This window comes from Polistes canadensis, unplaced genomic scaffold (assembly GCF_001313835.1).
Source record: "Polistes canadensis isolate GaletaPanama2010 unplaced genomic scaffold, ASM131383v1 scaffold_287, whole genome shotgun sequence".
In the NCBI taxonomy this organism is placed as follows: Eukaryota; Metazoa; Arthropoda; class Insecta; order Hymenoptera; family Vespidae; genus Polistes; species Polistes canadensis.
This window is the reverse complement of record NW_014569834.1, coordinates 110,584-134,148: the sequence shown is the minus strand read 5'-3', so window position 1 is coordinate 134,148 and position 23,565 is coordinate 110,584. Positions and strand designations below refer to the sequence as shown.

The following is a 23,565-nucleotide window of genomic DNA, read 5'->3' as shown; positions in this document are numbered from 1 at the left end:
TAAATTCATGGTAGAATAATATACATTATACATAATAAAAAAATTAAAATATATCAATCGAAATAATTATGTTAACAAAAATATAAAAAACACGTTCATTCATATGATTGGTTGTAGCGTTTGAGATAAGGAAGACATTTTGAAATTGCATACCATTATACAAGGTTTTAAATAGGTTAGGAAAGGAATAATTCCAGTTAGTTGTGTGATAAAATTCAAGGATAACAAGATATTGAATAAGGACAATTCTTAAACAAATATGAAGACAGACGTTAATGATCCGTGGTCTAGAGCAGATGCAGAAATCTTAGAGGATACCGGTGGTGATAATTGTTTTGAGGATTCATTTGTAGATAAATCTTTATATGAGCATGAAAAATTATCTGATTCGGAACAATATTTGCAAAAGCTCTGTAAGTAAATTATTTTTCACAATTAATTAATATTATTACACATTAAAAAAAATGTCCATATGTTTCTATCAAATCTTTTTATCCATGAACATTTGTAATAAATACTTTTATACAAATAATTAATGGTGCGTATATGTGTGTGTGTATAATGAGTGGGTGTGGTCTCCTATTTATTATCATTAATTATTTATAAGTTATATTCTTATCGAATATTTTTCTCGTTTACATAACCCAATGTACTTTCATTCAAGACTCAAGGTTAAAAGCACTCCAAAAAAACACTACCAAAAAAGATCTTGTATGCTCGTTATCAGTAGCTAAAGAAGAGTGTATTGCCCGTTTGATAAACTCTGAACGTAATTTTGAATTAGAGGAAACTGAATTAGTTTCCAATCCATTAATACGCCATATAGTTCCTCATTTACAGGTACGTTGGTCTCAGTATCTTCAGTTAGTTAACGAAAAAGTATAAGTTTAATTTTTGTTAAAACTAAATAAGTACGCTAATATATTTTACATTGTTGCAAAATTTATAATTCTGATTTATACTCTCTTTTTGAGTTGTTATCAATTATATTATCTTAATGATATGACGTAATAATTTTTTTGATACTTTAGGCATTGACACCGAGCGAACTGGTTCATCTTTTAAAAGCTGACGTACTTCAAGTAGTTACAGAAGCCGTAGAAGAACAAGAATCAACCGATAATAATAAATAAATAAATATATATATATATATATATATACTTGCATTAAACAAAAATGTCTATTCCAGCATTATCGGGAAAAGCTTTTTTTTTAATTACTGGTGCTAGTCGAGGAATCGGTAAACAAATTGCAATATCGTTTGGTCCATTACTGCAAGAAGGATCATACGTACTTTTGTTAGCAAGCAATCTAAATGCTTTAAAGGAAACAGCTGCACAGTTACCTTCAAATTTAATTGTCGATTATGCTAGTGTCGATTTGGGAACGGCAACGAAAGATGATCTTAAAAGTAAGCATATTAGCAACACGCGAATTACCATATTTAAACAAGTGTTAATGATATTTTACATATTTTTTTGTACTTTTAGAAGTCATAATATCATCTTTGAAAGGAACTGATCCTAAAGAATTTGATAGAGTTATTCTTGTGCATAATGTTGGAACATCCGGTGATGTTTCAAAATTTACCAACGATATGATGGATATAAACGTATGGAGGAAATATTATGATCTTAATATGTTCATACCTATTATACTAAATGGATTAATGATGGAGATATTTGATAAAAAAACCGATACTAAAAAGCTAATCATTAATATCACTTCTTTACTTGCTAAATTACCGTTTGCATCAACTGGGTATTATTGTTCTGTAAAAGCAGCAAAAGAGATGTTTTTTAAGGTATAAGTTAATTATGTTACATAAAGATAACATTGTTATCATGTTGTTAACTTTCTAATATGATTACTTTATATAGGTGTTTGCGTTAGAATATCCTGAAGTAGACGTGTTAAATTACTCACCCGGTCCTGTAAAAACTGATATGTTAGATGATTTTAGTAAAAATCTTGCTAACAAAGAATTTCGACAAACTTTGACTAGTAATAAAATTTTAACAACGGAAGAATCGGTTACTCGTCTTATAGAAGTATTGAAAGATCATCAATATAAATCTGGTGACCATGTCGATTATTTTGATGAAAAATAAAGCAAATTATTATGGTATTACATGGAAAAATAAAAAATGGGTATATTATGGATAATATAAATAAATAAATAAAGAATATCATTTTAAAATAATATCTTTTTAATAAGAAATTTTACAGCTTAATATACAGAATAAGATAAAAGTTGTTTTCTATAGAAATTTGTTTATGTAAATAATTTGTTCATGCGACAATATATGGTTACAGCTGTACAACTTTTGGTTTTGTTCCACCATATGTAAATCAGTAATTAAGTGTCGTCTATTATGAATAATTTATGTGAATAAATGTAGAAAAGTTAATATATAAAAATGCAAAAGTTAATAATTTTTTCAGAGTCATTGTAAAAAAAAAAGCGACTTTTATCTAATCTTGTACTTGTTATTTACAATATAAATTGTTCGTATCATGTTATATTAATATATATAATATTAAATATTACAATTACAATAAAAATATATTAAAAATCAAAGTCATTATTGTATATTCTTATATCGCAATTTAAAATTTTAATCAATTTTTTACGTCAATAACTAAATTAAATTTTTTTAAATAAAATCTAACAATTTATAAAAAATATACATGTATGTATATATATATACATATGTGAACATTATTAAAACTATATACAACAAAAAAATATAATAAATCTATTAATTATATTATTCTATAACAGCACCTATAATAGCATCTTTAAAAATATAAATATTCTAAATTTGACGATTAGGTAAAAATTGTAACATACCTTTATTCGCTTTCTTGCGAGATTTCTATATATTGTTGACCACACGTACTCGAAATACGAATTTTTATAACAATTGATAATACTATCATTAAAGTAAAAAAAGTACACGATATTAACCATACAGGAGAAGGATATATTGGAGGTAAAAATTCTGTATAAATTGTTGAGTATAAGGTACACGCGAATATTGGCGTAATCATTTGAATGCTTGTGATTAATGAAAAAATTTTACCTATATCAAGTAATTCATAAATAAAATTAATTATTTAAAAATAAAACAGTTATATATAAAATATATAATATTTTATATTACCTATATCGGTAGATGGAACTGATTTAGATACAACAGAACGAATTAATGATCCGCAAAGACCACCAAACATCGATACTGCTATAGCCAAATACATGTGCCAAGGTAGCCATGTAAAGGATTTAATAAAAGCACCACATAAAGATGAAAATGTAGCAAAAATAACTACACTGACCTCCGAAAAACCTACAATGCATAAATAAGTAATTTATATAGAAAATATTTTCGTTTAATTAATTTTCTTTTCGTTTTCAAATACCTAGCAGAGAACAGAGAATTTTGTATCCAATTAAACTCCCAATTCCACCTAATATAATATTGGTCACCATATAATAAGAATATTGAATTGCATTCCAACCAAGTCTTGCATTAGTAAATAAATATATAATAGTCATATCACCCTCTACGGTTGTAATAAGTAAAAGAAGATAAATTGAGCAACACCAAACGAGACAACGATCAAATCCGATTCTACTTTTACAAGCATTAAACAGATTGACGACATGTTTCTTATCAAACAAAGAACTTAAATTCATCTAAAATGCATACAATTTATTAAAATATATGTTTCATTTAATATAATTTATGATATTTGAATGACTTACCGATGAAGAACGTTGTATTGTTTCAGGTACAAGAAATAATATAAATAAATTAGCTAAGAGCGAAAATACAGCTGCAATACCAAATACAAATGCGTACCCAAAATATTTACACATCAAAGGACCAGTGTAAATACCGGCTACAAGTCCAAATAAAAGGTATATATCGAAACAAGTTATGTGCCACGTCCTATCCTCTTCTGAAGTAATATCAGTAATATAACTTAAAGAAGCTAACAAAACAAAACATAATCCACCGAAACATGCGATAGGTATATAGGCTATCAAGAAATACCAAGGATTTATTTGCCACTTGCTCATCAATGAAAGAATAGCAAATCCTAATGTATACCCTATAACAATATAGGACATTAGATTTCATTTATGTAGACAAGTCGAAACAACTAATTTTATTGGCAATAATTTCATTTCCATTACCAAAAAGACTTGTTATAAAAAGAGGTTTCCTTCCGTAAGTGTCACTCCATGGTCCAACAAAAAAGGACAAAATAGTGGGTAAAAGACTCTCAATGACCGATTTACATATGTTAAATATATATATTTCTGGTTGTACCAACTTGTTTATTCTAAGTGCTTCACTGCTACTTCCATTATTTTTTAATAACAAACATTCAGTCTTGTTAATATTCAATACGATTGTACATGTTCGATACAGTACTAATTCTGTTATAATAGCACCTAAATGCAGAGATAAAACAATTATATGCTTAAAAAAAAAAAAAAGAATAAAGAAAATACAAATATTATATTGTTTAATTACCTATCATAGATATAGCGCATAATATCATCATTGCTGGTGGTTGCACAGTCACATAACGTCTCCATCCTGTAACTATTGCCATTTTTTTCTTTGAAATTTAAATAATTATTGTTTTTATTATAATTACACTTCTCCTTTTATAAAATCATATTAAATCAAATATAATAGACTTTTGTTAATAACGTTGAGATATGTTTCACTTGCATGACTTAGCGATATTTATTATATCTGATAATTACTGTGTAACGTCGCTATTTAACAGAAAATTGGATATACATAATTGTTCTTTGTTTCATTTCAATCTGATTGTATGTACGTCAACTTGCCATAATCGAATGCCCCAGACTATTCTATAAGAGGAAGTTGTTATTATTAAAAAAAATTAACTGTCACGATTTAAATATTGATATTTATTTTTGACAGAATAGAAGCATCTTTCACTACTTAATCAGCTGTTTAATTTCAAATGATCAAGGGCATTAATATAAAACGTCAAAATGACTCGTTACCAATTTCTACTAGCTTTGTCTAGCATTCAAACACGAATTATATATTTATAAATTAAATCACATTTACAATCTTTGTTTAAAGATACTGTTTATTTATAAATTAATATATATATAATGTAGGCACGATAAATAATTTTGGATACCTTGTGTATGGTTAGGATTTATACATAGATAATAAGACAAAGATATTTTAAGTTATATATTCATTATATAACTGTACAATTAAGCGTATACGTCATTTTTGACGAATGCAATCTAAAGAATGATAAATGGCAGATAAAACCGTCGAGTATTTGCACCCCAAAAAAATAAAAATAAGCAATGATAAATTTTTAAAAATATCGAATTTTAAATTTTGCCGCCTAACAGTACGCAAGTAATTTACACTCGATCGATTCATTCGAGTTTTCTAACCTAGAGACATCTTTTTCCTGATCATTACTATCGCGTTACGATTGGTGGTAACACTTTATATTATTTTAATTCCATTTATAAAATGTGATAAAAAATTCGTGTTTGAAAGAACTTTCGCGATATGAATTAATATTAATTAATTAATATTAAAAGATAGTTTGACGTGTAAAATAAATATAATTATCATCAGTTTTTATATGACAAAGTGTTAGTTGTACGAAGCTGTCGTATTAAGAATAGTGTGCGTGTAATATGTACACGTATTAAAGTGTAAAGACATTAAAGTGTGTAAACAAGAATAATTATAATTTAACTTATGGTTATGTGAAACTCTCTTCTTTGATTTTATTTAATTATTAATTTTATTATTTGTAGATTTAACGATTTAAAAATATGGCGACTATGGGTGATACTAAACTTGATGTGAGTTTGATGTGTTCTAATATTTAATTTACTTTGACAGATACCACATTTATGTGTCAGATGTTATTGCATGCTTTATTCTTTTAAAAATAATCATGTATTCGTTGTATTGTTTTTTCATAATATTAAGTAAAAATTATTTCTAATAATTTAATCAAATGTTCAACAGATGTACGATGATGCTATGTACGCAGTGGATCCTCAAAATGTCGAAGGAGAAATGACAGTAGGACCAAAACAAAAATCTACTCTTGGTGAACCTGAATTCAACACGTTGGATGAACCTATAAGGGATACAATTGTAATTTATTAATCATTTATATATCCTTTTGATTACAGTATATTTAATATTTTTTTTCATCGAATAACAATAATTTTTTGTTTAATACAGCTTAGAGATGTTAAAGCCGTAGGAAAGAAATTCTATCATGTTTTATATCCCAGGGAGAAGAAAAGCTTATTAAAAGAATGTATGTATGTCATTTATTTAAAGTATTAACGATATGTCATAAAATTATTTAACGTTTGACAATACCATTCATTTTTAGGGGATCTCTGGGGACCTTTAATGTTATGCACATTTATGGCAATGTAAGATCTATTAGTTTACGCGCATCATTTATCATATATAAAACTTTTTAACAGAAAGATTGTATTTATTAATAGGGTATTACAAGGATCATCCGATACAAGTAATAATTCCAATGATGGTGGGCCTGAATTCGCAGAGGTATTTGTTATAGTATGGATTGGATCAATGGTCGTCACATTAAACTCTAAACTTTTAGGTGGTAACATGTAAGTGTTGTTTCTCTTGAATTTTTTATCATTCGATTCACTACTACAACATCCATCAATTATATTCTTCGCATTTTAGATCATTTTTCCAAAGTGTCTGCGTCTTAGGATATTGTTTATTGCCAACTACAATTGCATTAATTTTATGCAGAATTATATTGTTGGTGGAACAGAGTACTTTACTGTTCACACTCAGATTTATTATTACTATGATCGGGTTTATATGGGCAACTTATGGTTAGTATATTAAGGAATAAGAATAAGAGAAGAGTATAATTAGATAATAAGATTTATCGATTATTATCATTTATTATTTTACCTTAGCATCAATGGCATTCCTCGGAGACAGTCAGCCGGTTGGAAGGAAACCTTTGGCTGTTTATCCTATTTTTTTATTTTATTTTGTTATCTCATGGTTAGTAATATCGCATACGACATAAAATCAAATGATAGCTATTAATGATATTTTATATAAAAGACTGTACATGTAACTAATTCGTCTTAGTATTATTAGACATGTGATTGTAATTCAAAATGATATGCATACAGATGCTTTATCATTTAGGATTGATATTATCTGCTTTTTTTTATCTATTACGAGGCATGTATGTACTATGAAGTATTAGTTGCTGAACCGTCGTTTTGTATATCGATTAAAGTATTTATACATATACATAAAAAGAAAAACAAAAAAGATAATAAATATTTATAATAATCTATCTAATATAATCTTGCAAAGCAATTAAAGACATATATTAAGTTTTAATTTTCCTTATTATACTATTCCATTAAAATAAAATGTACAAAGTTAATAATATCTGATAAACAAGATCATGGTTACTATTTTGTAAATAAATATTTGTTAATATTATTGTAAAAGTTATATGCAAGTTTTATTTAATATTTTTAAAAATATAAAAATGTTTTTCACTGTTTTTCTTAACATTTACAAAACACATTTTTAAATGGACATTATTTTTTAATATAAAATTCCCAGTATATCTTACATATAACAAAAATATTGTTCCAATTTTTTAAGAAGATCTATACTCTCGCAGTGTCCTGGATATACATTTAATGATTTTTGTATCGCAATGTAGCTTGTTTGAAAATCTCCTAACTGTAATTAATAACGTGATAAGATTTTTAACAATGTATTGTATTTATATTCAAGTATTATTTCAATACCTTGTATGCCAAATATGCACTATTAAAATGTGGTTCATGTATGTAATTTGCGATAGTGGCTGCCGCATGAAAATAAGTCCTTGCTGTTGTAACATTACCATTTTTCATTTGTATTACTCCGAGATTATTATATGCTAATGCATGTCTATTATCAACTGCAATAGCAAGTTTCAAACATTCTTCTGCCATCTCTAAATCACCTAAAGTCTAAATCCATATGAATCAATTAAATTTTATACAAAACTATTGTAAAATTCAAATCTTATTAATTGTCTTACGATTGCAATATGAGAAATATTGTACCAAACATCAGCTTTGTTTTCATCATTAGCAAGATTCAATGCTCTTTCGAAACACGAAATTGTATGATCGTATTGTTGCGCGTAAAAACAACACAATCCAAGATTATTAAATAATTCAGCATTATACACACCCATTTGTAGTAGTCGTCTACAAGATAATCCATCATTAAGAAAATATAAAGAGCACAACAAATAAATGATAATTAATTACCTGTAAAAGCGTAAAGCCAGTTCCGGTTGATCATTATAAAAATGATGCATTCCGATGCTTGCAATAGCTTCCGTATGAGAAGCATCTTCCTGAGCTATCATTTTATAATATTTCATCGACATCGACATATTATTTAAGCCTTCGAAAATCCGTCCCATTTCAACGAGTATAGTAACCTGAAGTATACAGTCTAATAATAAAATGTTCTCTTATATATTTTATAAAATCATTTTTAATGCAACGTACATCATTTGGAAAATATTCAAGACCACCTTTACATGTATCCAAAGCAGCCAATGGTTGATCTAATCTAATATATACTCTAATCAATCTTACAAACGTTTCAATAGTTTTACAATCACGTAAAGCTGATCTAAATTGTTGTTCTGCATCTCTCACTAAACCTAATGTATAGTAACACTTTCCTAATTGTACCTTCCACCACCAATCTTTGTATTGACAAGCTTGTGTTGCTTGTACTGCTAAATCAAGAGCCTGAAAAGAACTTTATTTTAGTTTATATAATTTTTTACAGTTACATGAATTGAAAATATCCTTTGTATACAAAAACATACATATCAGTACTTACATATCTGGCATCATGCTCGTGATAATAAATATATTCAAATAAAGGTTTAGCAACGCAAGTTTGATTCGCATATTTTGTTATATTTAAACGCGATAATTGTATAAAAGGTCCTCCAGGTTCAGTTAACATAGATGCAGTTCCAAGTCTACACACACAAGATATATTACTTCTTATTAAAAAAAGTAAACGTTAATTTATAATATTTAAAAAATAACAAACCTAACACTTCGTCCAGAAATAGAAGTAATAGGTCTTCCTGTAGCTGCTGTTCTTGGTATTCTCAATGCTTGTTCCATTGTTTGCGATACTGCTGATTGTGTTGCAGGTCTCACAACTCCGGTAACTGGTCTACCTTTAAAAAAGAAATAATATTTTGATTACTGTAAATATTTGAAATGAATTGTTTCTGGGTTATTATACCTGATTGAGTTTTAGGACGGATTCCGTGTTCGTTTTGAGCAGTTCCAGGATTTTTTAAAGACGTTCCTGGTCTAGGCATTGAAGTTACTGTATAATTATCTAACAAACCTTCCGCAATTCCTTCTTCTTCACTTTCTATGTCGTCGACGTATACTTGCAATGTTAAAGCACGCATTTTTAAAACCCACACTGCCTAAAAATAAATGAACATATATCAAAGTTATGAGATTAGAAGAAAAACTCATAGATATTTAATTAATAATAAAACATAGGATATATATATATATATATATAAAATATATTCATACCTGATCTAGTGGATTTTTTTTTAATAACTCCGTACATATAGTTGCACAAGCTTCATATTTTTGTCGACTGAACAAACTCAAAGCGATAAATAAATCCATGGTATTGAATATAAATTAAGAAAAAACGAAATTATTTAAATAATATTCTATTTATACTTGGAATATATATTTGGTATACCTGTTATACTAACAGGTTCTACACTACTGTATATACCTGCAGCAGGTGTATACTTATTATTGATTAGTTTCTTTATGACCCACTTTAACATTTCTTACAATTCGATATAAAATTACTATCTATTTTTTTTATAAATATTCATGTAATCCGAATTTAGTTACATATCATTACAAACTTCAAAGTTTTTATTACAATATTTATAACAAATAACTTGCATGATTGTGATTTTTTATAATTAAAATTCTACAAAGTTTATATTTTAAAAATAATAAGTTATTGTAAGAATTGTTAAAGTATAAATGTTTTGTAGACAATTATTATACAACAATAATGGCATATGTAAATTATGACGACGTCAAGTTAATATAACTTTATATTAATTAAATCTCATCGATTTATTTTAGATTTATATTTTAAGTTCTTTTTATTCTTCTAGCATAAAAAATGAGTTTGAAAAGTTTTTTAATAGAAAAAGTATTGGAGAACAATGTACGAAAGAATCATTGACGCGTTTATACAAACAATTTTTAGTAGGTAGTTCAAATACATTGTATTTATTAGAAAAATCATTATTATATTAACATAATATTTGTAGATGACAAAAAACGAAGAAATGGACATGTCTCAGTTAAAACATGCTTTTGTATCTATTTTAAATATAAAATTGTCTTCTGAAGATTTTGATATCTTGTTTAGAAGGGTAACACTAATTACTTGTGTGTATACATCGTTCAAAATATAATTTATAATATTCACTTGTAGATAAATTTAAAAAATGATGGATACGTAACGTGGAACGAATTTATTTCTTATTTAATAATGGAATTTCAAAAGATAGATGTATCGATACAACATCAAATGTTAGAGCTTCCACTTACAGGTTCTCCTGAAATATTTAGAACACGGCATCGTACTCCGATTTGTAGAATTGCTTTCTATCCTGAATTACTTCCAGTGAGTGCATGTTATGTATTAAAATAATGTAAGTAAGATGCATAGACAAAGACATGTGCAAACCGATTATTGTTCTTAACTTATACTTTGTACTTCCTTATAAATAAATTATAAGAAATATTTTTTGATAAAGAATATTATGTATATTGATAGGATCGAAGTAGTAGTTTTCAAAGAGGATGTTATCTGACTGCTAGCAGAGACGGAGTAATTAATTATTGGTCATTAGATTTTAAATACGAACGCAGTGTACAATCTACTAGTCGTTAGTAATTTTGTTATTAATTGCATTAAATTCTTTTATACTTGTATATGCACACACATATCATATGTATTTATAGCATTTTTGAAGATACAACAAACTGCAATAACCGATATGATATTAATGCCAGATGTGCAAATAATTTGTGTGAGCTCTACCGAACGTGATTTAAGGTTTTACGACGTCGTCGCAAAGAAATTTGAACTACGTGTTATGGTCCATATTATAAATTTTGTATTATACAAAATTTCTCTCTTTACATTATATTAATCTGTAAAATATTTTTAGATATCAAGTTTGGATCACATCGTTGTGTGTATGTCATATTACTTCAGTTCAAGAGTAAATGAAGACTCTTACATTATTTTGGGAGATAAAAGTGGATCTGTTGTAATCATGACTTTTTCTTCTATAGAAAAAGGACCTTTCAAGCAACAGCCTGAATATAATACATTGTTCATTCGTTATGAAGCAGTTATCAAAGTAAAAAATAGTTCATTCATTTCTTAACAATTTCTTCGATATTTGTTTTAAAGTATTTCATTACAGGGTGAGTTACCTGATCTAAAAGTTACTGAAATAAAACATGTACATACGAATTGGATAAATCAAGTAGCTTATTATGGAAGTCTTCGAGCTTTCATGTCTAGCAGCAGATGTTCCGAATGTTCATTATTATTTAGTGATCCAACGAGGATAAGAATACATTATAAATTTACCATCGATAGGGGAATATCTTGTTTTAATTTCTGCGAAGGTAATCTTATATTATTTTATTGATTATATTTAATATCTACTTATTACTATAAATTATTTTGTCCAGAAAGTCAAATGCTTGTAACAGGTGGCCCTGATTGTATAATCCGTGTTTGGAATCCTTTTGTACCGAAAAAAGCGAGCAATACTCTTCAAGGACATAAAGCAACTATTTGTGCTATAATCATACAGAATTTAGGCCAGCGTATTTATTCTTTATCAAAAGATAGATGCATTAAAGTTTGGGATGTTCCTACTCATACTTGTATACAGGTAGTATATTATTTTTTATTTATAAAATTTAATATTAACGCGATGTACAATATTATTATTATTTTCTAGACATACAATGGCTTACAACATGAACTAAGCGAAAACGTAAAAGTCTCTGTAATTTATAATGATTTAACGCATAAAATGATAATATGTAGTCTGTTAATTGCCATAGTTGTTTGCGAACAAGTAATCAATCAGGAAACATCAGATGGAATTACTCATACAAAGCCTGTTAGCTCTGTACTTTATAATCATTTATATAAAGTAGTATGTAACTTTTTATTTAATACTGAAATTATTGTATTATTTTTTTATGAATTATATTGCTATCATTTTAAATTTAGATTGTTTCTACAGGATTAGATTCGTGTATTATAGTATGGGATCCTTGGCTCGGTCGTCGTTTGTATTTAGTAACGAATGCTCACAGTATTTTATTATATGGACAATATGTTAACATCGAAATTACTGCTGCTACGTTTGATGATTCTGAACATTTATTGATAACTGGTGCTAGAAATGGATCATTGAAAATTTGGAATTTTAATACAGGAATATGCTTACGGAATATGGCAATAGAAGATCAATGGTAAAATTAATTTTATATTAAATGATCAATACATTTATTATGTTACTTTCATTTTTTTTATAAAATTATGCACATTTGTATTATAGCGAAATAACAAGTTTAAGTTGGGTGGAGAATCGTATTTTATGTACCGGATGGAATCGACATGTTACAGAATTTACAATTTCTAAACTTGATACATATAAAAAAAGCTGGGAGTTGATACATACAGACGATATACTTTTCTCAGCTGTACGATATCCACAAGTTTTAACCACTGCTTCATATAATGGTGAAATTATTTTTTGGCAACTTGAAACAGGTCAACCATACAGAAGATATCAAGTGAGTAACCCAACTGGAAGGTAAGAATTTTAATCAAAAAGTACATAAGTTATAAGAATATTATGTGTTCGATTAAAAAAAGGAATATACATTTAAACTATCATAAAATTTACATAGGTATGCTATTAAATATAAAAATAATCTTAAAGAAAATACGACAGAAATTTCATCAATAAAAGAAATTAAATTGGAGAAAGAAAGTTTAAACGAAGGATACTTAAATAAAAATCAATCTAAGTAATTATAAAGAATTATTTTAACCAATAAATATATATATAATATTTCAAATATATTAAATTCTGCTTCTATTTTTTTTTTTTATAGAAAGCACATCAATATTTGTTCTCATCAAGAATCAGCGATAAATAGAACACGATCAGTGACTGTCAGCGCTATTATATATTTAAATTCGAGACCAATAAATTCTAATATTGGTACATTATTAGTCTCACTTGAATCTGGAATCATACAAGTTTGGAGTCATCATCCTGCTGGAGGATTTTTAACAGGTTTCTCAGTTATTCATACAAGAAGAGACTCTGCTATTTCTTTAGCTACCGATCCTGAAAATAATTACTTGATAACAGGTAAAATATCGAGTAATATATTAAAAATCATATTTATTCAGCATGTAAAATATTGTGCTTGTAGGTCATTGTCTCGGTTATATAAAAGTCTGGTATATTGCAAATTACATGATACCTAATCCTCCCAAGCTATGTATGCCACTTTTGAGATTAGAATTTCCATTTCTTTGGAGAGATAAAATAAATGGTCGTGCTAAGCGAGCTGTAAGAGACCAATCGTTACCACTTTTATTGTCGTCTCATCGTGGCCATACAAAACCAGTTACATGTCTCCAAATAATTCCTAACGCACGTATTATCATTAGGTATTTATTTATATCATTATGATCATGATATAATATAGTCTATGATTGTATTATTATTTTTAAGCGGGAGTATAGATCATACGGTACGTTTATGGACTTTAGGAGGTCGTTACATATCAACTCTGGGAACATTTAGAGAATGGATGCCAATTTTACCTAACATACCTGCATATAAATATTTCCAACACTTTAGATACCCCATGGATATTAAAAGATCGGCTAGTTCTACTACCATGAAAGTAAATTTAATATACAAATATAACTATATATTAATATATCAATTACATACAATAATTAATATTAATTTATAAAAATATTCAACAGGTTCTTCAAGGAGGTTTAGGCTCGGTTGAAGTCAAAGACGTTGACGAAACTGATTATTTGAAAGAAATACCCGAAGAAGGTAGATTAATTTTGTATGGAATACAATTGCAAAGCCCAATTCTTGGAAACTATTTGAAAGTATCTGACAAAACAAAACATTATATCGAGCCGATAATTTTGGATAATTCTTTGACGCATGTAAGTTATAATTTTAAAAATTTCGTAAGATATTATTTAAACTTTGATCATTTTTTTTATAACATTGATAGATACCGGTGTATACGCATTTAACAACACATGACTTAAATCATGTCGAATCTAAGTTATCTATAATCATGCATGACAAAAAGGAATTGCATTAAAATGGCTATATATAGATATATATATATGATCATTATTATTAATTCTATTTGTGCCAAATAATATTACGAATAAAAAAAGAAGAAAGAAAGATATAATAATTACATTCTAGAGCCAGTACTTTATACGAGTATTTCACGGAAAAAAAACGATATAAAGAATTTCATATAAAGGAACATTAAAAGTTTAAACGCTCAAAGTACTGAGTACATTATTTTTATAAAAATTTAATACAAAATTATAACATACGTACCGCCGATGAAAAATAGAGAACACACATTGTGAGTATGTGCATATCAGATAATTCAAAGTTCGTTGGACTTATATGTTACACAATAGCGTAAAAAAATTCTTGAATAGTTTAATACTATTAAACAGGTTATGCTTATTAATAATATTAATAGAGCTTTTGTGATTACATATCAATTTTCAATTGAAAGTAGACAAATTATTCAGCTTCCATCATGGAATAACGTGGCGGTGTCTTCCAGATTGCACTAGATGTACGTTTTAATTTTTTTCTATCAATGCCAATAAATAATTCCGTTAAATCTGGTGTACACTTCCGAGTATCGAAGAATTTATAAATTGCTATATCCGGTATATATCGCTGCATCGCTAATTGTGCTTTTCTTACATTTGCTAAAAAATATAAATAAATATAAAAAATTAATATTATTATTCTCTCGAATGCAAAATATACTGTTAGTAATCGACGTGGTTCTTATTAACGCGTTAGACAATAAATACGTACGTTGTGCCCAATGAGGAATTACATGTTTTGGTTTGTTTTCATCATCTGAGTCATCATCATCGGGTTCACTATCAAGAACGTAATTTACTGGACCCGGATTTTTATTAGCAGCTACTTGTTTATTCTAAAAATAATATATTAATTATATCTCGTAATAAATATCATATATAATATAAAAAGAAAATACAACAACTAACTTTTGCTTGCGCTTGAAGCATTTGTGTTTTCAATCTCATTGCATCTAAAGCAGCTTGTTGTTGAGCTCTTGCTTCAGCTTCTCTTCGTTTTTCAGCTTCCTGTTCCCTACGTCTTTGCTCAACAAGTAAACGTTCAGCTTCTTCTTGTTCGATTAATCGTTGTAATCTCAATTGTTCTTCTAACTTTTTCTTCTCTTCTTTTTCCTTTATTAGAGGAAAAAAAGAAAAGATACAACAATTACATGGATTTTTTTTTTTTTTTTTTTTATTCTTAATACGTATATCTGTTAGATTAATTTTGTTTTTTGTATAGATAGAAAGAATATTACCTGTGCTCTTTGCAATTGTGCGAGTCGTTTCTTTTCCATTTCTTCCCGTTGTTTTTCTTGCAACTGTTGTGCCAATTTTGCTTTCTCTTCCTTCTCTCGTTCCGCCCTCTGACGTTTTTCCAATTCTTGCTTCTCTTTAGCTTCTCGTGCCAATCTATTTTTCAATTCCTTCTCCTGTCTTTTCCTACGAGACAAATATAAATAACGTGGATAAATAAAATTTCATTTGTCAAATAAATCAAATCATTTTTGTAATTAGATTTTACCTCTTTTTTTCTTCTGTCTGCAATCTCAAAGCTTCCTCTCTTTTTCTCCTTGCATTTTCATCATTAGCTTGTTTCCGTTTAATTTCCTCTAATTTGTCTATAGAATTTCGTTTGTTAGTTGTTTTTAATACAGGAATAAATGAATCCATTGATGTTAAAATATTTGTACGCGAGCCGGTTAAAGCTTTCGTACTCTGAAAATATAGAACATAACTTTATAATAAATTTATCTTCAATTTTGCTTGCGCAAGATGTAATAAAGAAAGTAATTTATTTTGAAATTTACGTTTGGAAGTATAAAATTGTTGACTGGAGTTTGTGCAATACGATTAACGGACATCGGTAACTGTATTTTAGGTTTACTAAGAGGAGTTATTCTTTGCCTTATTTTTGAATTAGTTTTCTCGTTCTGGAATAATAATTGGTGTTTGTTTCCTGTGTTATATTTATTCTGAAAATAAGATTTTATCATTTACATAATCGTAAGATAAGAAGAAAAGAAAGAAGGAAAAATATCAAATAATCACTTACTTCCTTAATTTCTTCTTCTTCCTTAACTTGTTTAGCCAGAGAAATTCTTTTCGCCTTGGCAAGCGATTTACGAGCTAATTTTTGTGCAACATTTTTATCAGCTTCTGCAGCAGCCATTGCACGTGTTTTCGTTCTGGTTACTCTAGTAGGCGCATCAACGTCATTTAATTTGGGACTACTCATGCAAACTTGTTCAAATGCTTCTACTCGTTTTTTAACAGATTCCTTGGCATAAGGACTGAATAGAGCATTAGGCCTGTATGCACTTTTAATATCCTTTAAAGTAGCATTTTCTTTCGGAATAAGTTTTACTGGCGTATTAAGAACTTCTTCGTCGCTCGTTGAAGGAGATTGCAACATCATTTGATTTTGTTTCTTAGCATTATTTACTTTCGCATGTTTTACCTTTCCTCGTACTTTCTTTAATTCCGGTGAAGATTCATCATCCGTTATTAATTCGTCGAATTCTTTATTCGCCATCGCTTCTTTCAATTGTTGAATTTTATCCTTTTGTTCTTTCTTAGATTGACTCTTAGTATCGGACGAATCACAATCATTTAATTTATTATTGTCGCTTGTAATATTATCATTTCGTTCGATATTTTGTTGTTTATTATTATTCTCATTACTAATAAAATTAACTGAATTTTTCTTTATCGTTACTGTCTCGTTTAATAGTAATTGCCTTGGTAAAGGTTCTAAAACTACTGTCGCGTTCATTATTTTATTTATTAAATTGGGACTAACTTTCATCGTTGAATTCATTATTGGAGGATGCTTTGGTAACGCATCTTCATACATTGATGGTTCATCAATATCATCTGTAATACGAGCAGGAGGTGTTTCATTGACCTCATTACTTTTATTATTATTTCCTTTTTGATTATCCCTCGCAATTTTTCTTCCGCTCGATCTTCGATTTTCTAAACTGTAGGTACAATCATTAACTTTAACAGATTTGTCTTCTTCGGCGCTAATTTGCATCTTGTTATCCTCATTATTGATATCTTTCTGATGATCGTTACTATTTGTTTTCCGATTTTCGGTTTTAGTGTGTTTCGACGGTCTTTTATCTTCATCTTCGTCGGAACTTCTCGAAGATTTAGTCCTTTTGATTCGATTCTCGGAAACTACCTACAGAATAATAAATATATTTCATTAACTTATTGAAACTTTACGAATAATATTTAAGCAAGATTGATTTTACTCATAGTAAATCTTACAAGCAATATGTAAGGAATACGAGTCTAACTAGTAAATATTAAATGTAGCCTCTGCTAAATTAATAGTGAGAGAATTTAATATTTGTATAAATTTATAGAAACCTTATTCGTATTGTTGTTGGATTGAAAGCTTTCGATAGGTCTTCGTAATTTTTGTGTCACTGACATAGATTGTTGTTTTCTTATATTATCTGCAGCAGCCTTGGAAGCGTGCCTCTTTTTCCTAATACCAATAGTTTCTTCTAAATTAATTTCATTCTTCGGTTTATCATCTTTATCAATGGAAAGTACTCTCTCCGTAATATCTAATATATTATTTTCCGGTATTGTTTCAATACGTTGAACTCCTTTTCTTGTAACTAACTTAGGAGTTTTCGCTATAATAGGGACAGACGATGATTGTGATATTTGAGCTACCAAAGCTTGAAGATAATTTAAAATTTCATCTGCGTTATCCCTTATAGACTTTTTAACTTCTTCGCAACGATTAAAAAGATCTTCTGCATCTTTAGCGATCATCGCTTTAATCCTATCCTTAGAATAATTGTTCATTTTGAAAACCTAACAACAAATCAATTACATTGTTTATAAAGATCATACAATGACATGCATATTCATTAAATCAAACGTAAAAATGAAGACAAGCAATGTACAAAATTTTACAAAATCAAGTTGAATGATATTAAACAACATGGATTATAATTTACAATCGATTATGTTAGGTATTAGAATAATAAACGATAAGTTTATAATGCATAAACTATAGATAAGCTTAAATAGCGCGCGAAAATGACCTTAAACATTAAATTCATACCTTAATATTCTACACAATTTAATTATATTAGAAATAAGTGAATTATATATTCAAGTTACACTTCGTTAATGTACAACAATCACGTAAAACAATAAATTCTTAATAAATATTAATAAAAATGAAACTAAATGAACTATCACCGATGATGCCCATGTCGCGTAAAACCGGGCTATATTATGTCGGCTTTCACGTTTCTGCTTAACGTCTTTTCCGTTTAATTTGAATTTTTAACTGCTAGCGCCATCTGATCTGCAAAAAGTAAAACTAATCGAGATAATTTGTAAATTCTGCAAGTGCATTTATGCAAGTATATTCTTGATTGCGATTGGTCGATATTGAATATGAGTATGCGCTTTAAAGAAACATGGAAAATTTAACTGTTTCTTTTTTTTATCTTTTTTATCTTACAAAATTAATCATGCAATAGTATCTACGATGTATATATATATATATATATTTCGTAGTAAATAAATGTCACACACACACACATGTTTATTCGTATTTATAAAAATCATAAAAATCCTGATAATACTAAGACTAATAATAATAATAATAATGCAGAAGAATTTTTATTCAGCGAATACGAATAAGTTTAACAATGCAACTTCTTTTATAAGATACATAGATATGTAGATACATAGATATCTATAAACCAATCACAATTTTGGTTACAAAATAAAATCGCGTTGATAAAAGTGACGATAAATATATATTCTAATTAACAGGATGTATAAACGGGATATAATATTAAAGGGGCGCGAAAGAAAAAAACAAGATTTAAACTTCGATTAGATTTAATCTTTGTTTATCATATCATAAAGTTACAATTTTTATTTTTCAATATAAAGAAAGATGTATTAGTATTACTTATTTAGAACAAGTAAAAGATAGTTTCTATATAAATTGTTCCATATATTAATTATTATAATTAAATATTAATATTAATTTCAATTTGTGATATCCACACATACTCGTATTTATTTATTAATAATTTAAATAAGGTAATTTCCAATATACAGAATAATAATTAATCAAGATTTATTTCTAATTAATAATTATATAAATTCAAATTTGTGGAAATGGGAGTGATTAAAAAGTTATTTAATTTATTTTCTTTTTACAAGACAACTATGCTGTTATAGAAATTTCTTAAAAAGAAATATGGACTCATCAAACTTGGAAGTAACTGACCCTAATACAATTCTTTCATTAATAGAGGAATTAGGTGATCTATCTTATACAGAAATACAATTAAAATTAAATACATACGTATGTATAGTTCAATATAAACTAATCTATTGAGTTAATTATTAAAAATACTAATTAATGTAATTTTTCTTTTTTAGATACAAGCTAAAACTGGTACAAAATTATGTTTCCTTGCTTCTATTTTATATGAAGGAAAAGAAATGGTTATTCATGTGATAGGTAACAAAGTTTTGGATCATGAATTAAGATTACCTGTAAGTGAATATATTCTTTTTTCGTTTGTTAATTAACAAAAACAAACAATTAGACTAAATACATATAAATAATATTTTTTTAAATACTTTACACGTATATTCACAATTGACAATTCCTTTTCAGATATCAAATATCTTAAATAAAGTTATCGATTCGCAGAAAACAATAATGGCTAGTTCTTCCGAATTAACTAAAGAATTATTACAACACATTTATTTATTAGATACACGTTACATCGATAAACCATTTCTCCTAATTCCTGTACAACATCATCATCATCCAAAACAATTAACGGCATTGGTTGTGTGCATAATTGGTTGTGAAAATAAAACTACCGCTATAGAGACATGTACAAAAATAGTTCTGGAATGTTTTAGGTAAAATAGTTTCCTTTTTTTTTGTGTTTATATAGAGAGAAAGAGGGAAAGAGAAATCTATTTTCTATAAATAAGAATTAATTAAATTAGGGATGCACATTTTTGTAGTAGTAGTAGCGATAGTAAATTCTACTACTATGTATAGATATTGCCTTGGATATGTTCTAAACTCGTTAAGATGTTACGAAGAAACTCGATTAAAACATCAATGTCAAAATATACTTGCTATTTCTAGAAAACTTATTACTCGTTTAGGTACATTATATTCTTTTCTATTTAATATACATTTAATTTAATTCTATATATATTTGTACTACTTCACAATTATGTTATTCGATAGGAGATTTAACTGATCTATTACGTGAAATCATGACTGAAGTTAGAAACCTTACCAAAGCTGAACGGTGTTCCTTATTTCTTTTGGAAAATGATCAACAAGAGTTAGTTGCATACGTGTTCGATGGGATATCAATAAAAGAAGTGAGTTATTATTATTTATATATTTTTTTTTACATGATTTATATAAAATACTTCAAATATTTTCTTACAGTTTGTTAAAGAAATGCGAATATCCGTGAGTAAAGGTATTGCGGGTCACGTTGCTACAACAGGACAATTATTAAATATCAAGGATGCTTATTTGCATCCATTATTTTATAAAGGCATCGATGAAGCAACTGGCTTTAAGACTAAAAATATACTTTGCTTTCCTATCCGTGACGAAAATGGAATCGTTGGTAAATATTAATATAGTTATTATTGTTTTTTTATTTAATATTAATATATTCGTATTTAATTTATATCGTATTTAATATTAAACGATGTATAAATGTTTACAGGCGTCGCTCAACTTTGTAATAAAATAGGAGGCTTGTATTTTGACGACTTTGATGAAGAAATTGCAACAGCTGTTAGTATTTATTGTGGTATCACGATTATGCATAGTATAGTATATAAAAAAATGAAGGATGCGCAAGCTAGAAATAAATTGAGCAATGAAGTCATGATGTATCATATGAAGGTAAACTGTAAATCCTAGACGAATCATTTATTTTTTAAGCAAATTCTAACATATATAAAATTGTAGGTCGAAGACGAAGCTGTTTTCGAATTGCTTAATTGGAAAATTGAAGATAATATAGCAGACTTTAGCGAATTTCATTTTAGTCCTAGAGATATACACTATGAAGATATGTCTTGTTATATGATCAAAATTTTTAATGATTTAAGTTTCATTCAATATTTCAAAATCAAAATGAACACACTAGCCAGGTAATTTTAAATTAGAAGAGAATATAAATACCTTAATAGAGTTAAAGATTAATATAAATATTTTTCTTATTATTCAGGTTTATACTCTATGTTAAAAAAGCTTACAGACATGCACCATATCATAATTGGGTGCACGCATTTTCCGTAGCACACTTTGCCTATTTATTAATTAGAAATTTGAATCTTATTAAAGAAAATTATTTAACGTACTTGCAAGCTTTTGTATTCTTAGTATCCTGTCTGTGTCATGACATAGATCACAGAGGAACTAATAATGCTTTTCAAACTACGTCCGAAACAGTTTTAGCAAGTCTTTATAGTTCTGAAGGTTCTGTCATGGAGGTAGATCAATCTTATGATCAATCTTATTATCTTATAAATATAGATATACATGCTTTTATAATTATTTAACAGAGACATCACTTCGCACAAACTATGTGCATTTTAAACACGGAAGGCTGTAATATATTTGAACATTTTACTAGTCAAGAATACAGAGAGGCATTGGGTTTTCTAAAAAACAACATACTAGCAACCGACTTAGCGTCTCACTTGCGTGATATAAAGAAACAAAGCGAAATGATCAAAACTGGCTACAAAAATCAAGATTCTAAAAATCAAAAACTTCTTTCTGGTATGTTAATGACCTGCTGTGATCTCAGCGATCAAACTAAGAATTGGACGATTACCAAAAAAGCTGCTGTAATTATTATTATATCTTTATATCGTGAGATACAATGAGAGCAAATAATACAATTGGAAATGTTTTCTTTTTTCTTCAATTTTTTTTTTTTTTATTAGGAATTAATTTACGAAGAATTTTTTTCTCAAGGTGATTTAGAAAGAAGTATGGGTAAAACTCCGATAGAAATGATGGATAGAAATAAAGCGTTTATACCGGATCTACAAGTACAATTTATTACAGATATAGTTGTTCCAGTTTTTACGTAAGTATATTTATGAATCTAAGAAATTGTTTCTTATGTTTTGAGAAAAAAAAGAACTACTGTTTCTTTCCTTAGTAATCTGGCCATGTTATTTCCGATGGCTAAATCATTTGTTGAAATTTTAAAATATAATAAAAGGTTATGGGAAGCCTCGAAAAAGGTATTTCAAAAATATGCCGAAAGTGGAATACAGGGTATGAACGTCCTGTTGGATCCTAATTTTGAAACTGAAGTATTTCTTACTTATTTTAGAGATACTAACGAGAGTAAAAATATTGCATGTAAATCTTAAAAAAAAATATTCATATTTAAATATTTACATACACATGTATAAAGTAATAATAGTTAGAAAATATTTAATATTAGTTCTGTAAAAAAAACAAAATGAAATTAATGTTAAATATAAATCTTACATATTTAAATATCTAAATGAAAGAGATAACACCAAATATTACAATTTAGAATAAAATTGAAAATTTTTCCTTCGTTCTTCTTCTTCTTTTTTTTTTTTCTATCTATACCTAATTAAAATATTTAATTAGCATTCTTTTTTTAATATTTTTAAATATAATATAAAACATATATATATGCAGTGTGTATGTGTGTGTAGAGAGATATTTTTTGTTTTTTTTTTTTCAAATTGGCTACATTGACGAGAGAAAAAATTGAGTATTATATTTTTTAAGGTTGGCTGCACTTTTAAATGTTGTTTTTGCTAACACAAACGTTTAGTGATAGTCGTATATACTCAAATGTTCGGTATTTAT

The 23,565-nt window shown here is 27.6% G+C and overlaps 9 protein-coding genes across 16 annotated transcripts; 6 read left to right on the top strand and 3 right to left on the bottom strand.

The window, feature by feature from the left end:
* Positions 1 to 110: 110 nt before the first annotated feature.
* On the top strand, positions 111 to 1,154 carry LOC106791164. The gene is made up of 3 exons (XM_014756608.1): positions 111 to 413; positions 665 to 840; positions 1,032 to 1,154. The coding sequence occupies exons 1-3, from the start codon at positions 260 to 262 to the stop codon at positions 1,131 to 1,133; spliced, it is 432 nt and encodes a 143-aa protein (XP_014612094.1). The 5' UTR covers positions 111 to 259; the 3' UTR covers positions 1,134 to 1,154.
* A 14-nt stretch (positions 1,155 to 1,168) lies between these two features.
* LOC106791163 (sepiapterin reductase) lies at positions 1,169 to 2,415 on the top strand. Its single transcript, XM_014756607.1, has 3 exons — positions 1,169 to 1,411; positions 1,491 to 1,804; positions 1,881 to 2,415. Exons 1-3 carry the CDS (start codon positions 1,177 to 1,179, stop codon positions 2,109 to 2,111), a joined length of 780 nt encoding a protein of 259 aa, XP_014612093.1. The 5' UTR covers positions 1,169 to 1,176; the 3' UTR covers positions 2,112 to 2,415.
* Positions 2,416 to 2,754: 339 nt separating this feature from the next.
* LOC106791154 (proton-coupled folate transporter-like) lies at positions 2,755 to 5,225 on the bottom strand. 4 transcript variants are annotated; one of them, XM_014756589.1, is made up of 7 exons: positions 5,200 to 5,225; positions 4,548 to 4,897; positions 4,205 to 4,465; positions 3,770 to 4,119; positions 3,424 to 3,700; positions 3,168 to 3,350; positions 2,755 to 3,086 (listed from the first exon to the last, which is right to left on the bottom strand). In XM_014756589.1, the coding sequence occupies exons 2-7, from the start codon at positions 4,627 to 4,629 to the stop codon at positions 2,857 to 2,859; spliced, it is 1,383 nt and encodes a 460-aa protein (XP_014612075.1). In that variant the 5' UTR covers positions 4,630 to 4,897; positions 5,200 to 5,225; the 3' UTR covers positions 2,755 to 2,856. The 4 variants fall into 4 exon arrangements, with proteins under 4 accessions (XP_014612075.1, XP_014612074.1, XP_014612076.1 ...); XM_014756588.1 differs by having other exon boundaries at positions 5,057 to 5,206; XM_014756590.1 differs by lacking the exon at positions 5,200 to 5,225 and having other exon boundaries at positions 4,548 to 4,619; positions 4,787 to 5,046.
* A 218-nt stretch (positions 5,226 to 5,443) lies between these two features.
* On the top strand, positions 5,444 to 7,513 carry LOC106791156 (protein YIPF6). The gene is made up of 8 exons (XM_014756592.1): positions 5,444 to 5,754; positions 5,846 to 5,893; positions 6,063 to 6,194; positions 6,285 to 6,363; positions 6,442 to 6,484; positions 6,560 to 6,691; positions 6,771 to 6,928; positions 7,016 to 7,513. Exons 2-8 carry the CDS (start codon positions 5,864 to 5,866, stop codon positions 7,129 to 7,131), a joined length of 690 nt encoding a protein of 229 aa, XP_014612078.1. The 5' UTR covers positions 5,444 to 5,754; positions 5,846 to 5,863; the 3' UTR covers positions 7,132 to 7,513.
* Positions 7,514 to 7,592: 79 nt separating this feature from the next.
* Positions 7,593 to 10,784, bottom strand: LOC106791153 (tetratricopeptide repeat protein 8). Of its 2 annotated transcripts, XM_014756587.1 has the most exons (10): positions 10,766 to 10,784; positions 9,710 to 9,785; positions 9,402 to 9,590; positions 9,201 to 9,333; positions 8,982 to 9,126; positions 8,639 to 8,887; positions 8,393 to 8,568; positions 8,158 to 8,329; positions 7,880 to 8,086; positions 7,593 to 7,811 (listed from the first exon to the last, which is right to left on the bottom strand). In XM_014756587.1, the coding sequence occupies exons 2-10, from the start codon at positions 9,744 to 9,746 to the stop codon at positions 7,695 to 7,697; spliced, it is 1,425 nt and encodes a 474-aa protein (XP_014612073.1). In that variant the 5' UTR covers positions 9,747 to 9,785; positions 10,766 to 10,784; the 3' UTR covers positions 7,593 to 7,694. The 2 variants fall into 2 exon arrangements, with proteins under 2 accessions (XP_014612073.1, XP_014612072.1); XM_014756586.1 differs by lacking the exon at positions 10,766 to 10,784 and having other exon boundaries at positions 9,402 to 9,594; positions 9,710 to 10,125.
* LOC106791134 (WD repeat-containing protein on Y chromosome) lies at positions 10,332 to 13,197 on the top strand. The gene is made up of 12 exons (XM_014756542.1): positions 10,332 to 10,376; positions 10,483 to 10,587; positions 10,650 to 10,841; positions 10,995 to 11,106; positions 11,183 to 11,319; positions 11,392 to 11,586; positions 11,653 to 11,860; positions 11,927 to 12,132; positions 12,202 to 12,402; positions 12,480 to 12,724; positions 12,811 to 13,048; positions 13,166 to 13,197. The coding sequence occupies exons 1-12, from the start codon at positions 10,332 to 10,334 to the stop codon at positions 13,175 to 13,177; spliced, it is 1,896 nt and encodes a 631-aa protein (XP_014612028.1). The 3' UTR covers positions 13,178 to 13,197.
* A 511-nt stretch (positions 13,198 to 13,708) lies between these two features.
* Positions 13,709 to 14,251, top strand: LOC106791133 (WD repeat-containing protein on Y chromosome). Its single transcript, XM_014756541.1, has 2 exons — positions 13,709 to 13,940; positions 14,005 to 14,251. Exons 1-2 carry the CDS (start codon positions 13,744 to 13,746, stop codon positions 14,249 to 14,251), a joined length of 444 nt encoding a protein of 147 aa, XP_014612027.1. The 5' UTR covers positions 13,709 to 13,743.
* LOC106791152 (cGMP-dependent 3',5'-cyclic phosphodiesterase-like) lies at positions 14,090 to 23,259 on the top strand. Of its 3 annotated transcripts, XM_014756583.1 has the most exons (14): positions 14,090 to 14,179; positions 14,265 to 14,462; positions 19,863 to 20,007; positions 20,085 to 20,201; positions 20,326 to 20,579; positions 20,725 to 20,834; positions 20,920 to 21,059; positions 21,130 to 21,316; positions 21,419 to 21,600; positions 21,667 to 21,851; positions 21,929 to 22,193; positions 22,266 to 22,553; positions 22,653 to 22,798; positions 22,874 to 23,259. In XM_014756583.1, the coding sequence occupies exons 3-14, from the start codon at positions 19,900 to 19,902 to the stop codon at positions 23,088 to 23,090; spliced, it is 2,199 nt and encodes a 732-aa protein (XP_014612069.1). In that variant the 5' UTR covers positions 14,090 to 14,179; positions 14,265 to 14,462; positions 19,863 to 19,899; the 3' UTR covers positions 23,091 to 23,259. The 3 variants fall into 3 exon arrangements, with proteins under 3 accessions (XP_014612069.1, XP_014612070.1, XP_014612071.1); XM_014756584.1 differs by lacking the exons at positions 14,090 to 14,179; positions 14,265 to 14,462 and adding an exon at positions 19,711 to 19,739; XM_014756585.1 differs by lacking the exons at positions 14,090 to 14,179; positions 14,265 to 14,462; positions 19,863 to 20,007; positions 20,085 to 20,201 and having other exon boundaries at positions 20,534 to 20,579; positions 20,670 to 20,834.
* On the bottom strand, positions 15,007 to 18,918 carry LOC106791150 (inner centromere protein A-like). 2 transcript variants are annotated; one of them, XM_014756582.1, is made up of 9 exons: positions 18,739 to 18,918; positions 18,027 to 18,485; positions 16,702 to 17,835; positions 16,457 to 16,621; positions 16,171 to 16,364; positions 15,905 to 16,088; positions 15,576 to 15,779; positions 15,379 to 15,502; positions 15,007 to 15,266 (listed from the first exon to the last, which is right to left on the bottom strand). In XM_014756582.1, the coding sequence occupies exons 2-9, from the start codon at positions 18,474 to 18,476 to the stop codon at positions 15,073 to 15,075; spliced, it is 2,649 nt and encodes an 882-aa protein (XP_014612068.1). In that variant the 5' UTR covers positions 18,477 to 18,485; positions 18,739 to 18,918; the 3' UTR covers positions 15,007 to 15,072. The 2 variants fall into 2 exon arrangements, with proteins under 2 accessions (XP_014612068.1, XP_014612066.1); XM_014756580.1 differs by lacking the exon at positions 18,739 to 18,918 and having other exon boundaries at positions 18,027 to 18,726.
* Positions 23,260 to 23,565: the final 306 nt, after the last annotated feature.

What these genes read in the sequence shown, in the direction of transcription:
- LOC106791154 (XM_014756589.1), bottom strand. Translation starts at nt 4,629, where the DNA reads ATGGCAATAGTTACAGGATGGAGACGTTATGTGACTGTGCAACCACCA. An exon ending in ATGCGCTATATCTATGATAG is followed by an intron (nt 4,466 to 4,547) that starts GTAATTAAACAA and finishes CTCTGCATTTAG; the next exon opens with GTGCTATTATAACAGAATTA. An exon ending in AATTCTCTGTTCTCTGCTAG is followed by an intron (nt 3,351 to 3,423) that starts GTATTTGAAAAC and finishes TATGCATTGTAG; the next exon opens with GTTTTTCGGAGGTCAGTGTA.
- LOC106791164 (XM_014756608.1), top strand. Translation starts at nt 260, where the DNA reads ATGAAGACAGACGTTAATGATCCGTGGTCTAGAGCAGATGCAGAAATC. An exon ending in ACAATATTTGCAAAAGCTCT is followed by an intron (nt 414 to 664) that starts GTAAGTAAATTA and finishes CTTTCATTCAAG; the next exon opens with ACTCAAGGTTAAAAGCACTC. An exon ending in ATATAGTTCCTCATTTACAG is followed by an intron (nt 841 to 1,031) that starts GTACGTTGGTCT and finishes TTGATACTTTAG; the next exon opens with GCATTGACACCGAGCGAACT.
- LOC106791134 (XM_014756542.1), top strand. Translation starts at nt 10,332, where the DNA reads ATGAGTTTGAAAAGTTTTTTAATAGAAAAAGTATTGGAGAACAAT. An exon ending in TTGTTTTAATTTCTGCGAAG is followed by an intron (nt 11,861 to 11,926) that starts GTAATCTTATAT and finishes TATTTTGTCCAG; the next exon opens with AAAGTCAAATGCTTGTAACA. An exon ending in CTACTCATACTTGTATACAG is followed by an intron (nt 12,133 to 12,201) that starts GTAGTATATTAT and finishes ATTATTTTCTAG; the next exon opens with ACATACAATGGCTTACAACA.
- LOC106791156 (XM_014756592.1), top strand. Translation starts at nt 5,864, where the DNA reads ATGGCGACTATGGGTGATACTAAACTTGAT. An exon ending in AACCTATAAGGGATACAATT is followed by an intron (nt 6,195 to 6,284) that starts GTAATTTATTAA and finishes TGTTTAATACAG; the next exon opens with CTTAGAGATGTTAAAGCCGT. An exon ending in GTTTATATGGGCAACTTATG is followed by an intron (nt 6,929 to 7,015) that starts GTTAGTATATTA and finishes ATTTTACCTTAG; the next exon opens with CATCAATGGCATTCCTCGGA.
- LOC106791150 (XM_014756582.1), bottom strand. Translation starts at nt 18,476, where the DNA reads ATGAACAATTATTCTAAGGATAGGATTAAAGCGATGATCGCTAAAGAT. An exon ending in AAGAAGAAGAAATTAAGGAA is followed by an intron (nt 16,622 to 16,701) that starts GTAAGTGATTAT and finishes TCTTATTTTCAG; the next exon opens with AATAAATATAACACAGGAAA. An exon ending in CACAATTGCAAAGAGCACAG is followed by an intron (nt 15,780 to 15,904) that starts GTAATATTCTTT and finishes CCTCTAATAAAG; the next exon opens with GAAAAAGAAGAGAAGAAAAA.
- LOC106791152 (XM_014756583.1), top strand. Translation starts at nt 19,900, where the DNA reads ATGGACTCATCAAACTTGGAAGTAACTGACCCTAATACAATTCTTTCA. An exon ending in AATTAAAATTAAATACATAC is followed by an intron (nt 20,008 to 20,084) that starts GTATGTATAGTT and finishes TTTCTTTTTTAG; the next exon opens with ATACAAGCTAAAACTGGTAC. An exon ending in ATCATGAATTAAGATTACCT is followed by an intron (nt 20,202 to 20,325) that starts GTAAGTGAATAT and finishes ATTCCTTTTCAG; the next exon opens with ATATCAAATATCTTAAATAA.
- LOC106791133 (XM_014756541.1), top strand. Translation starts at nt 13,744, where the DNA reads ATGATACCTAATCCTCCCAAGCTATGTATGCCACTTTTGAGATTAGAA. An exon ending in AACGCACGTATTATCATTAG is followed by an intron (nt 13,941 to 14,004) that starts GTATTTATTTAT and finishes ATTATTTTTAAG; the next exon opens with CGGGAGTATAGATCATACGG.
- LOC106791163 (XM_014756607.1), top strand. Translation starts at nt 1,177, where the DNA reads ATGTCTATTCCAGCATTATCGGGAAAAGCTTTTTTTTTAATTACTGGT. An exon ending in AACGAAAGATGATCTTAAAA is followed by an intron (nt 1,412 to 1,490) that starts GTAAGCATATTA and finishes TTGTACTTTTAG; the next exon opens with AAGTCATAATATCATCTTTG. An exon ending in CAAAAGAGATGTTTTTTAAG is followed by an intron (nt 1,805 to 1,880) that starts GTATAAGTTAAT and finishes TACTTTATATAG; the next exon opens with GTGTTTGCGTTAGAATATCC.
- LOC106791153 (XM_014756586.1), bottom strand. Translation starts at nt 9,808, where the DNA reads ATGGATTTATTTATCGCTTTGAGTTTGTTCAGTCGACAAAAATATGAA. An exon ending in ACGAGCATGATGCCAGATAT is followed by an intron (nt 8,888 to 8,981) that starts GTAAGTACTGAT and finishes AGTTCTTTTCAG; the next exon opens with GCTCTTGATTTAGCAGTACA. An exon ending in GTGCATATTTGGCATACAAG is followed by an intron (nt 7,812 to 7,879) that starts GTATTGAAATAA and finishes TATTAATTACAG; the next exon opens with TTAGGAGATTTTCAAACAAG.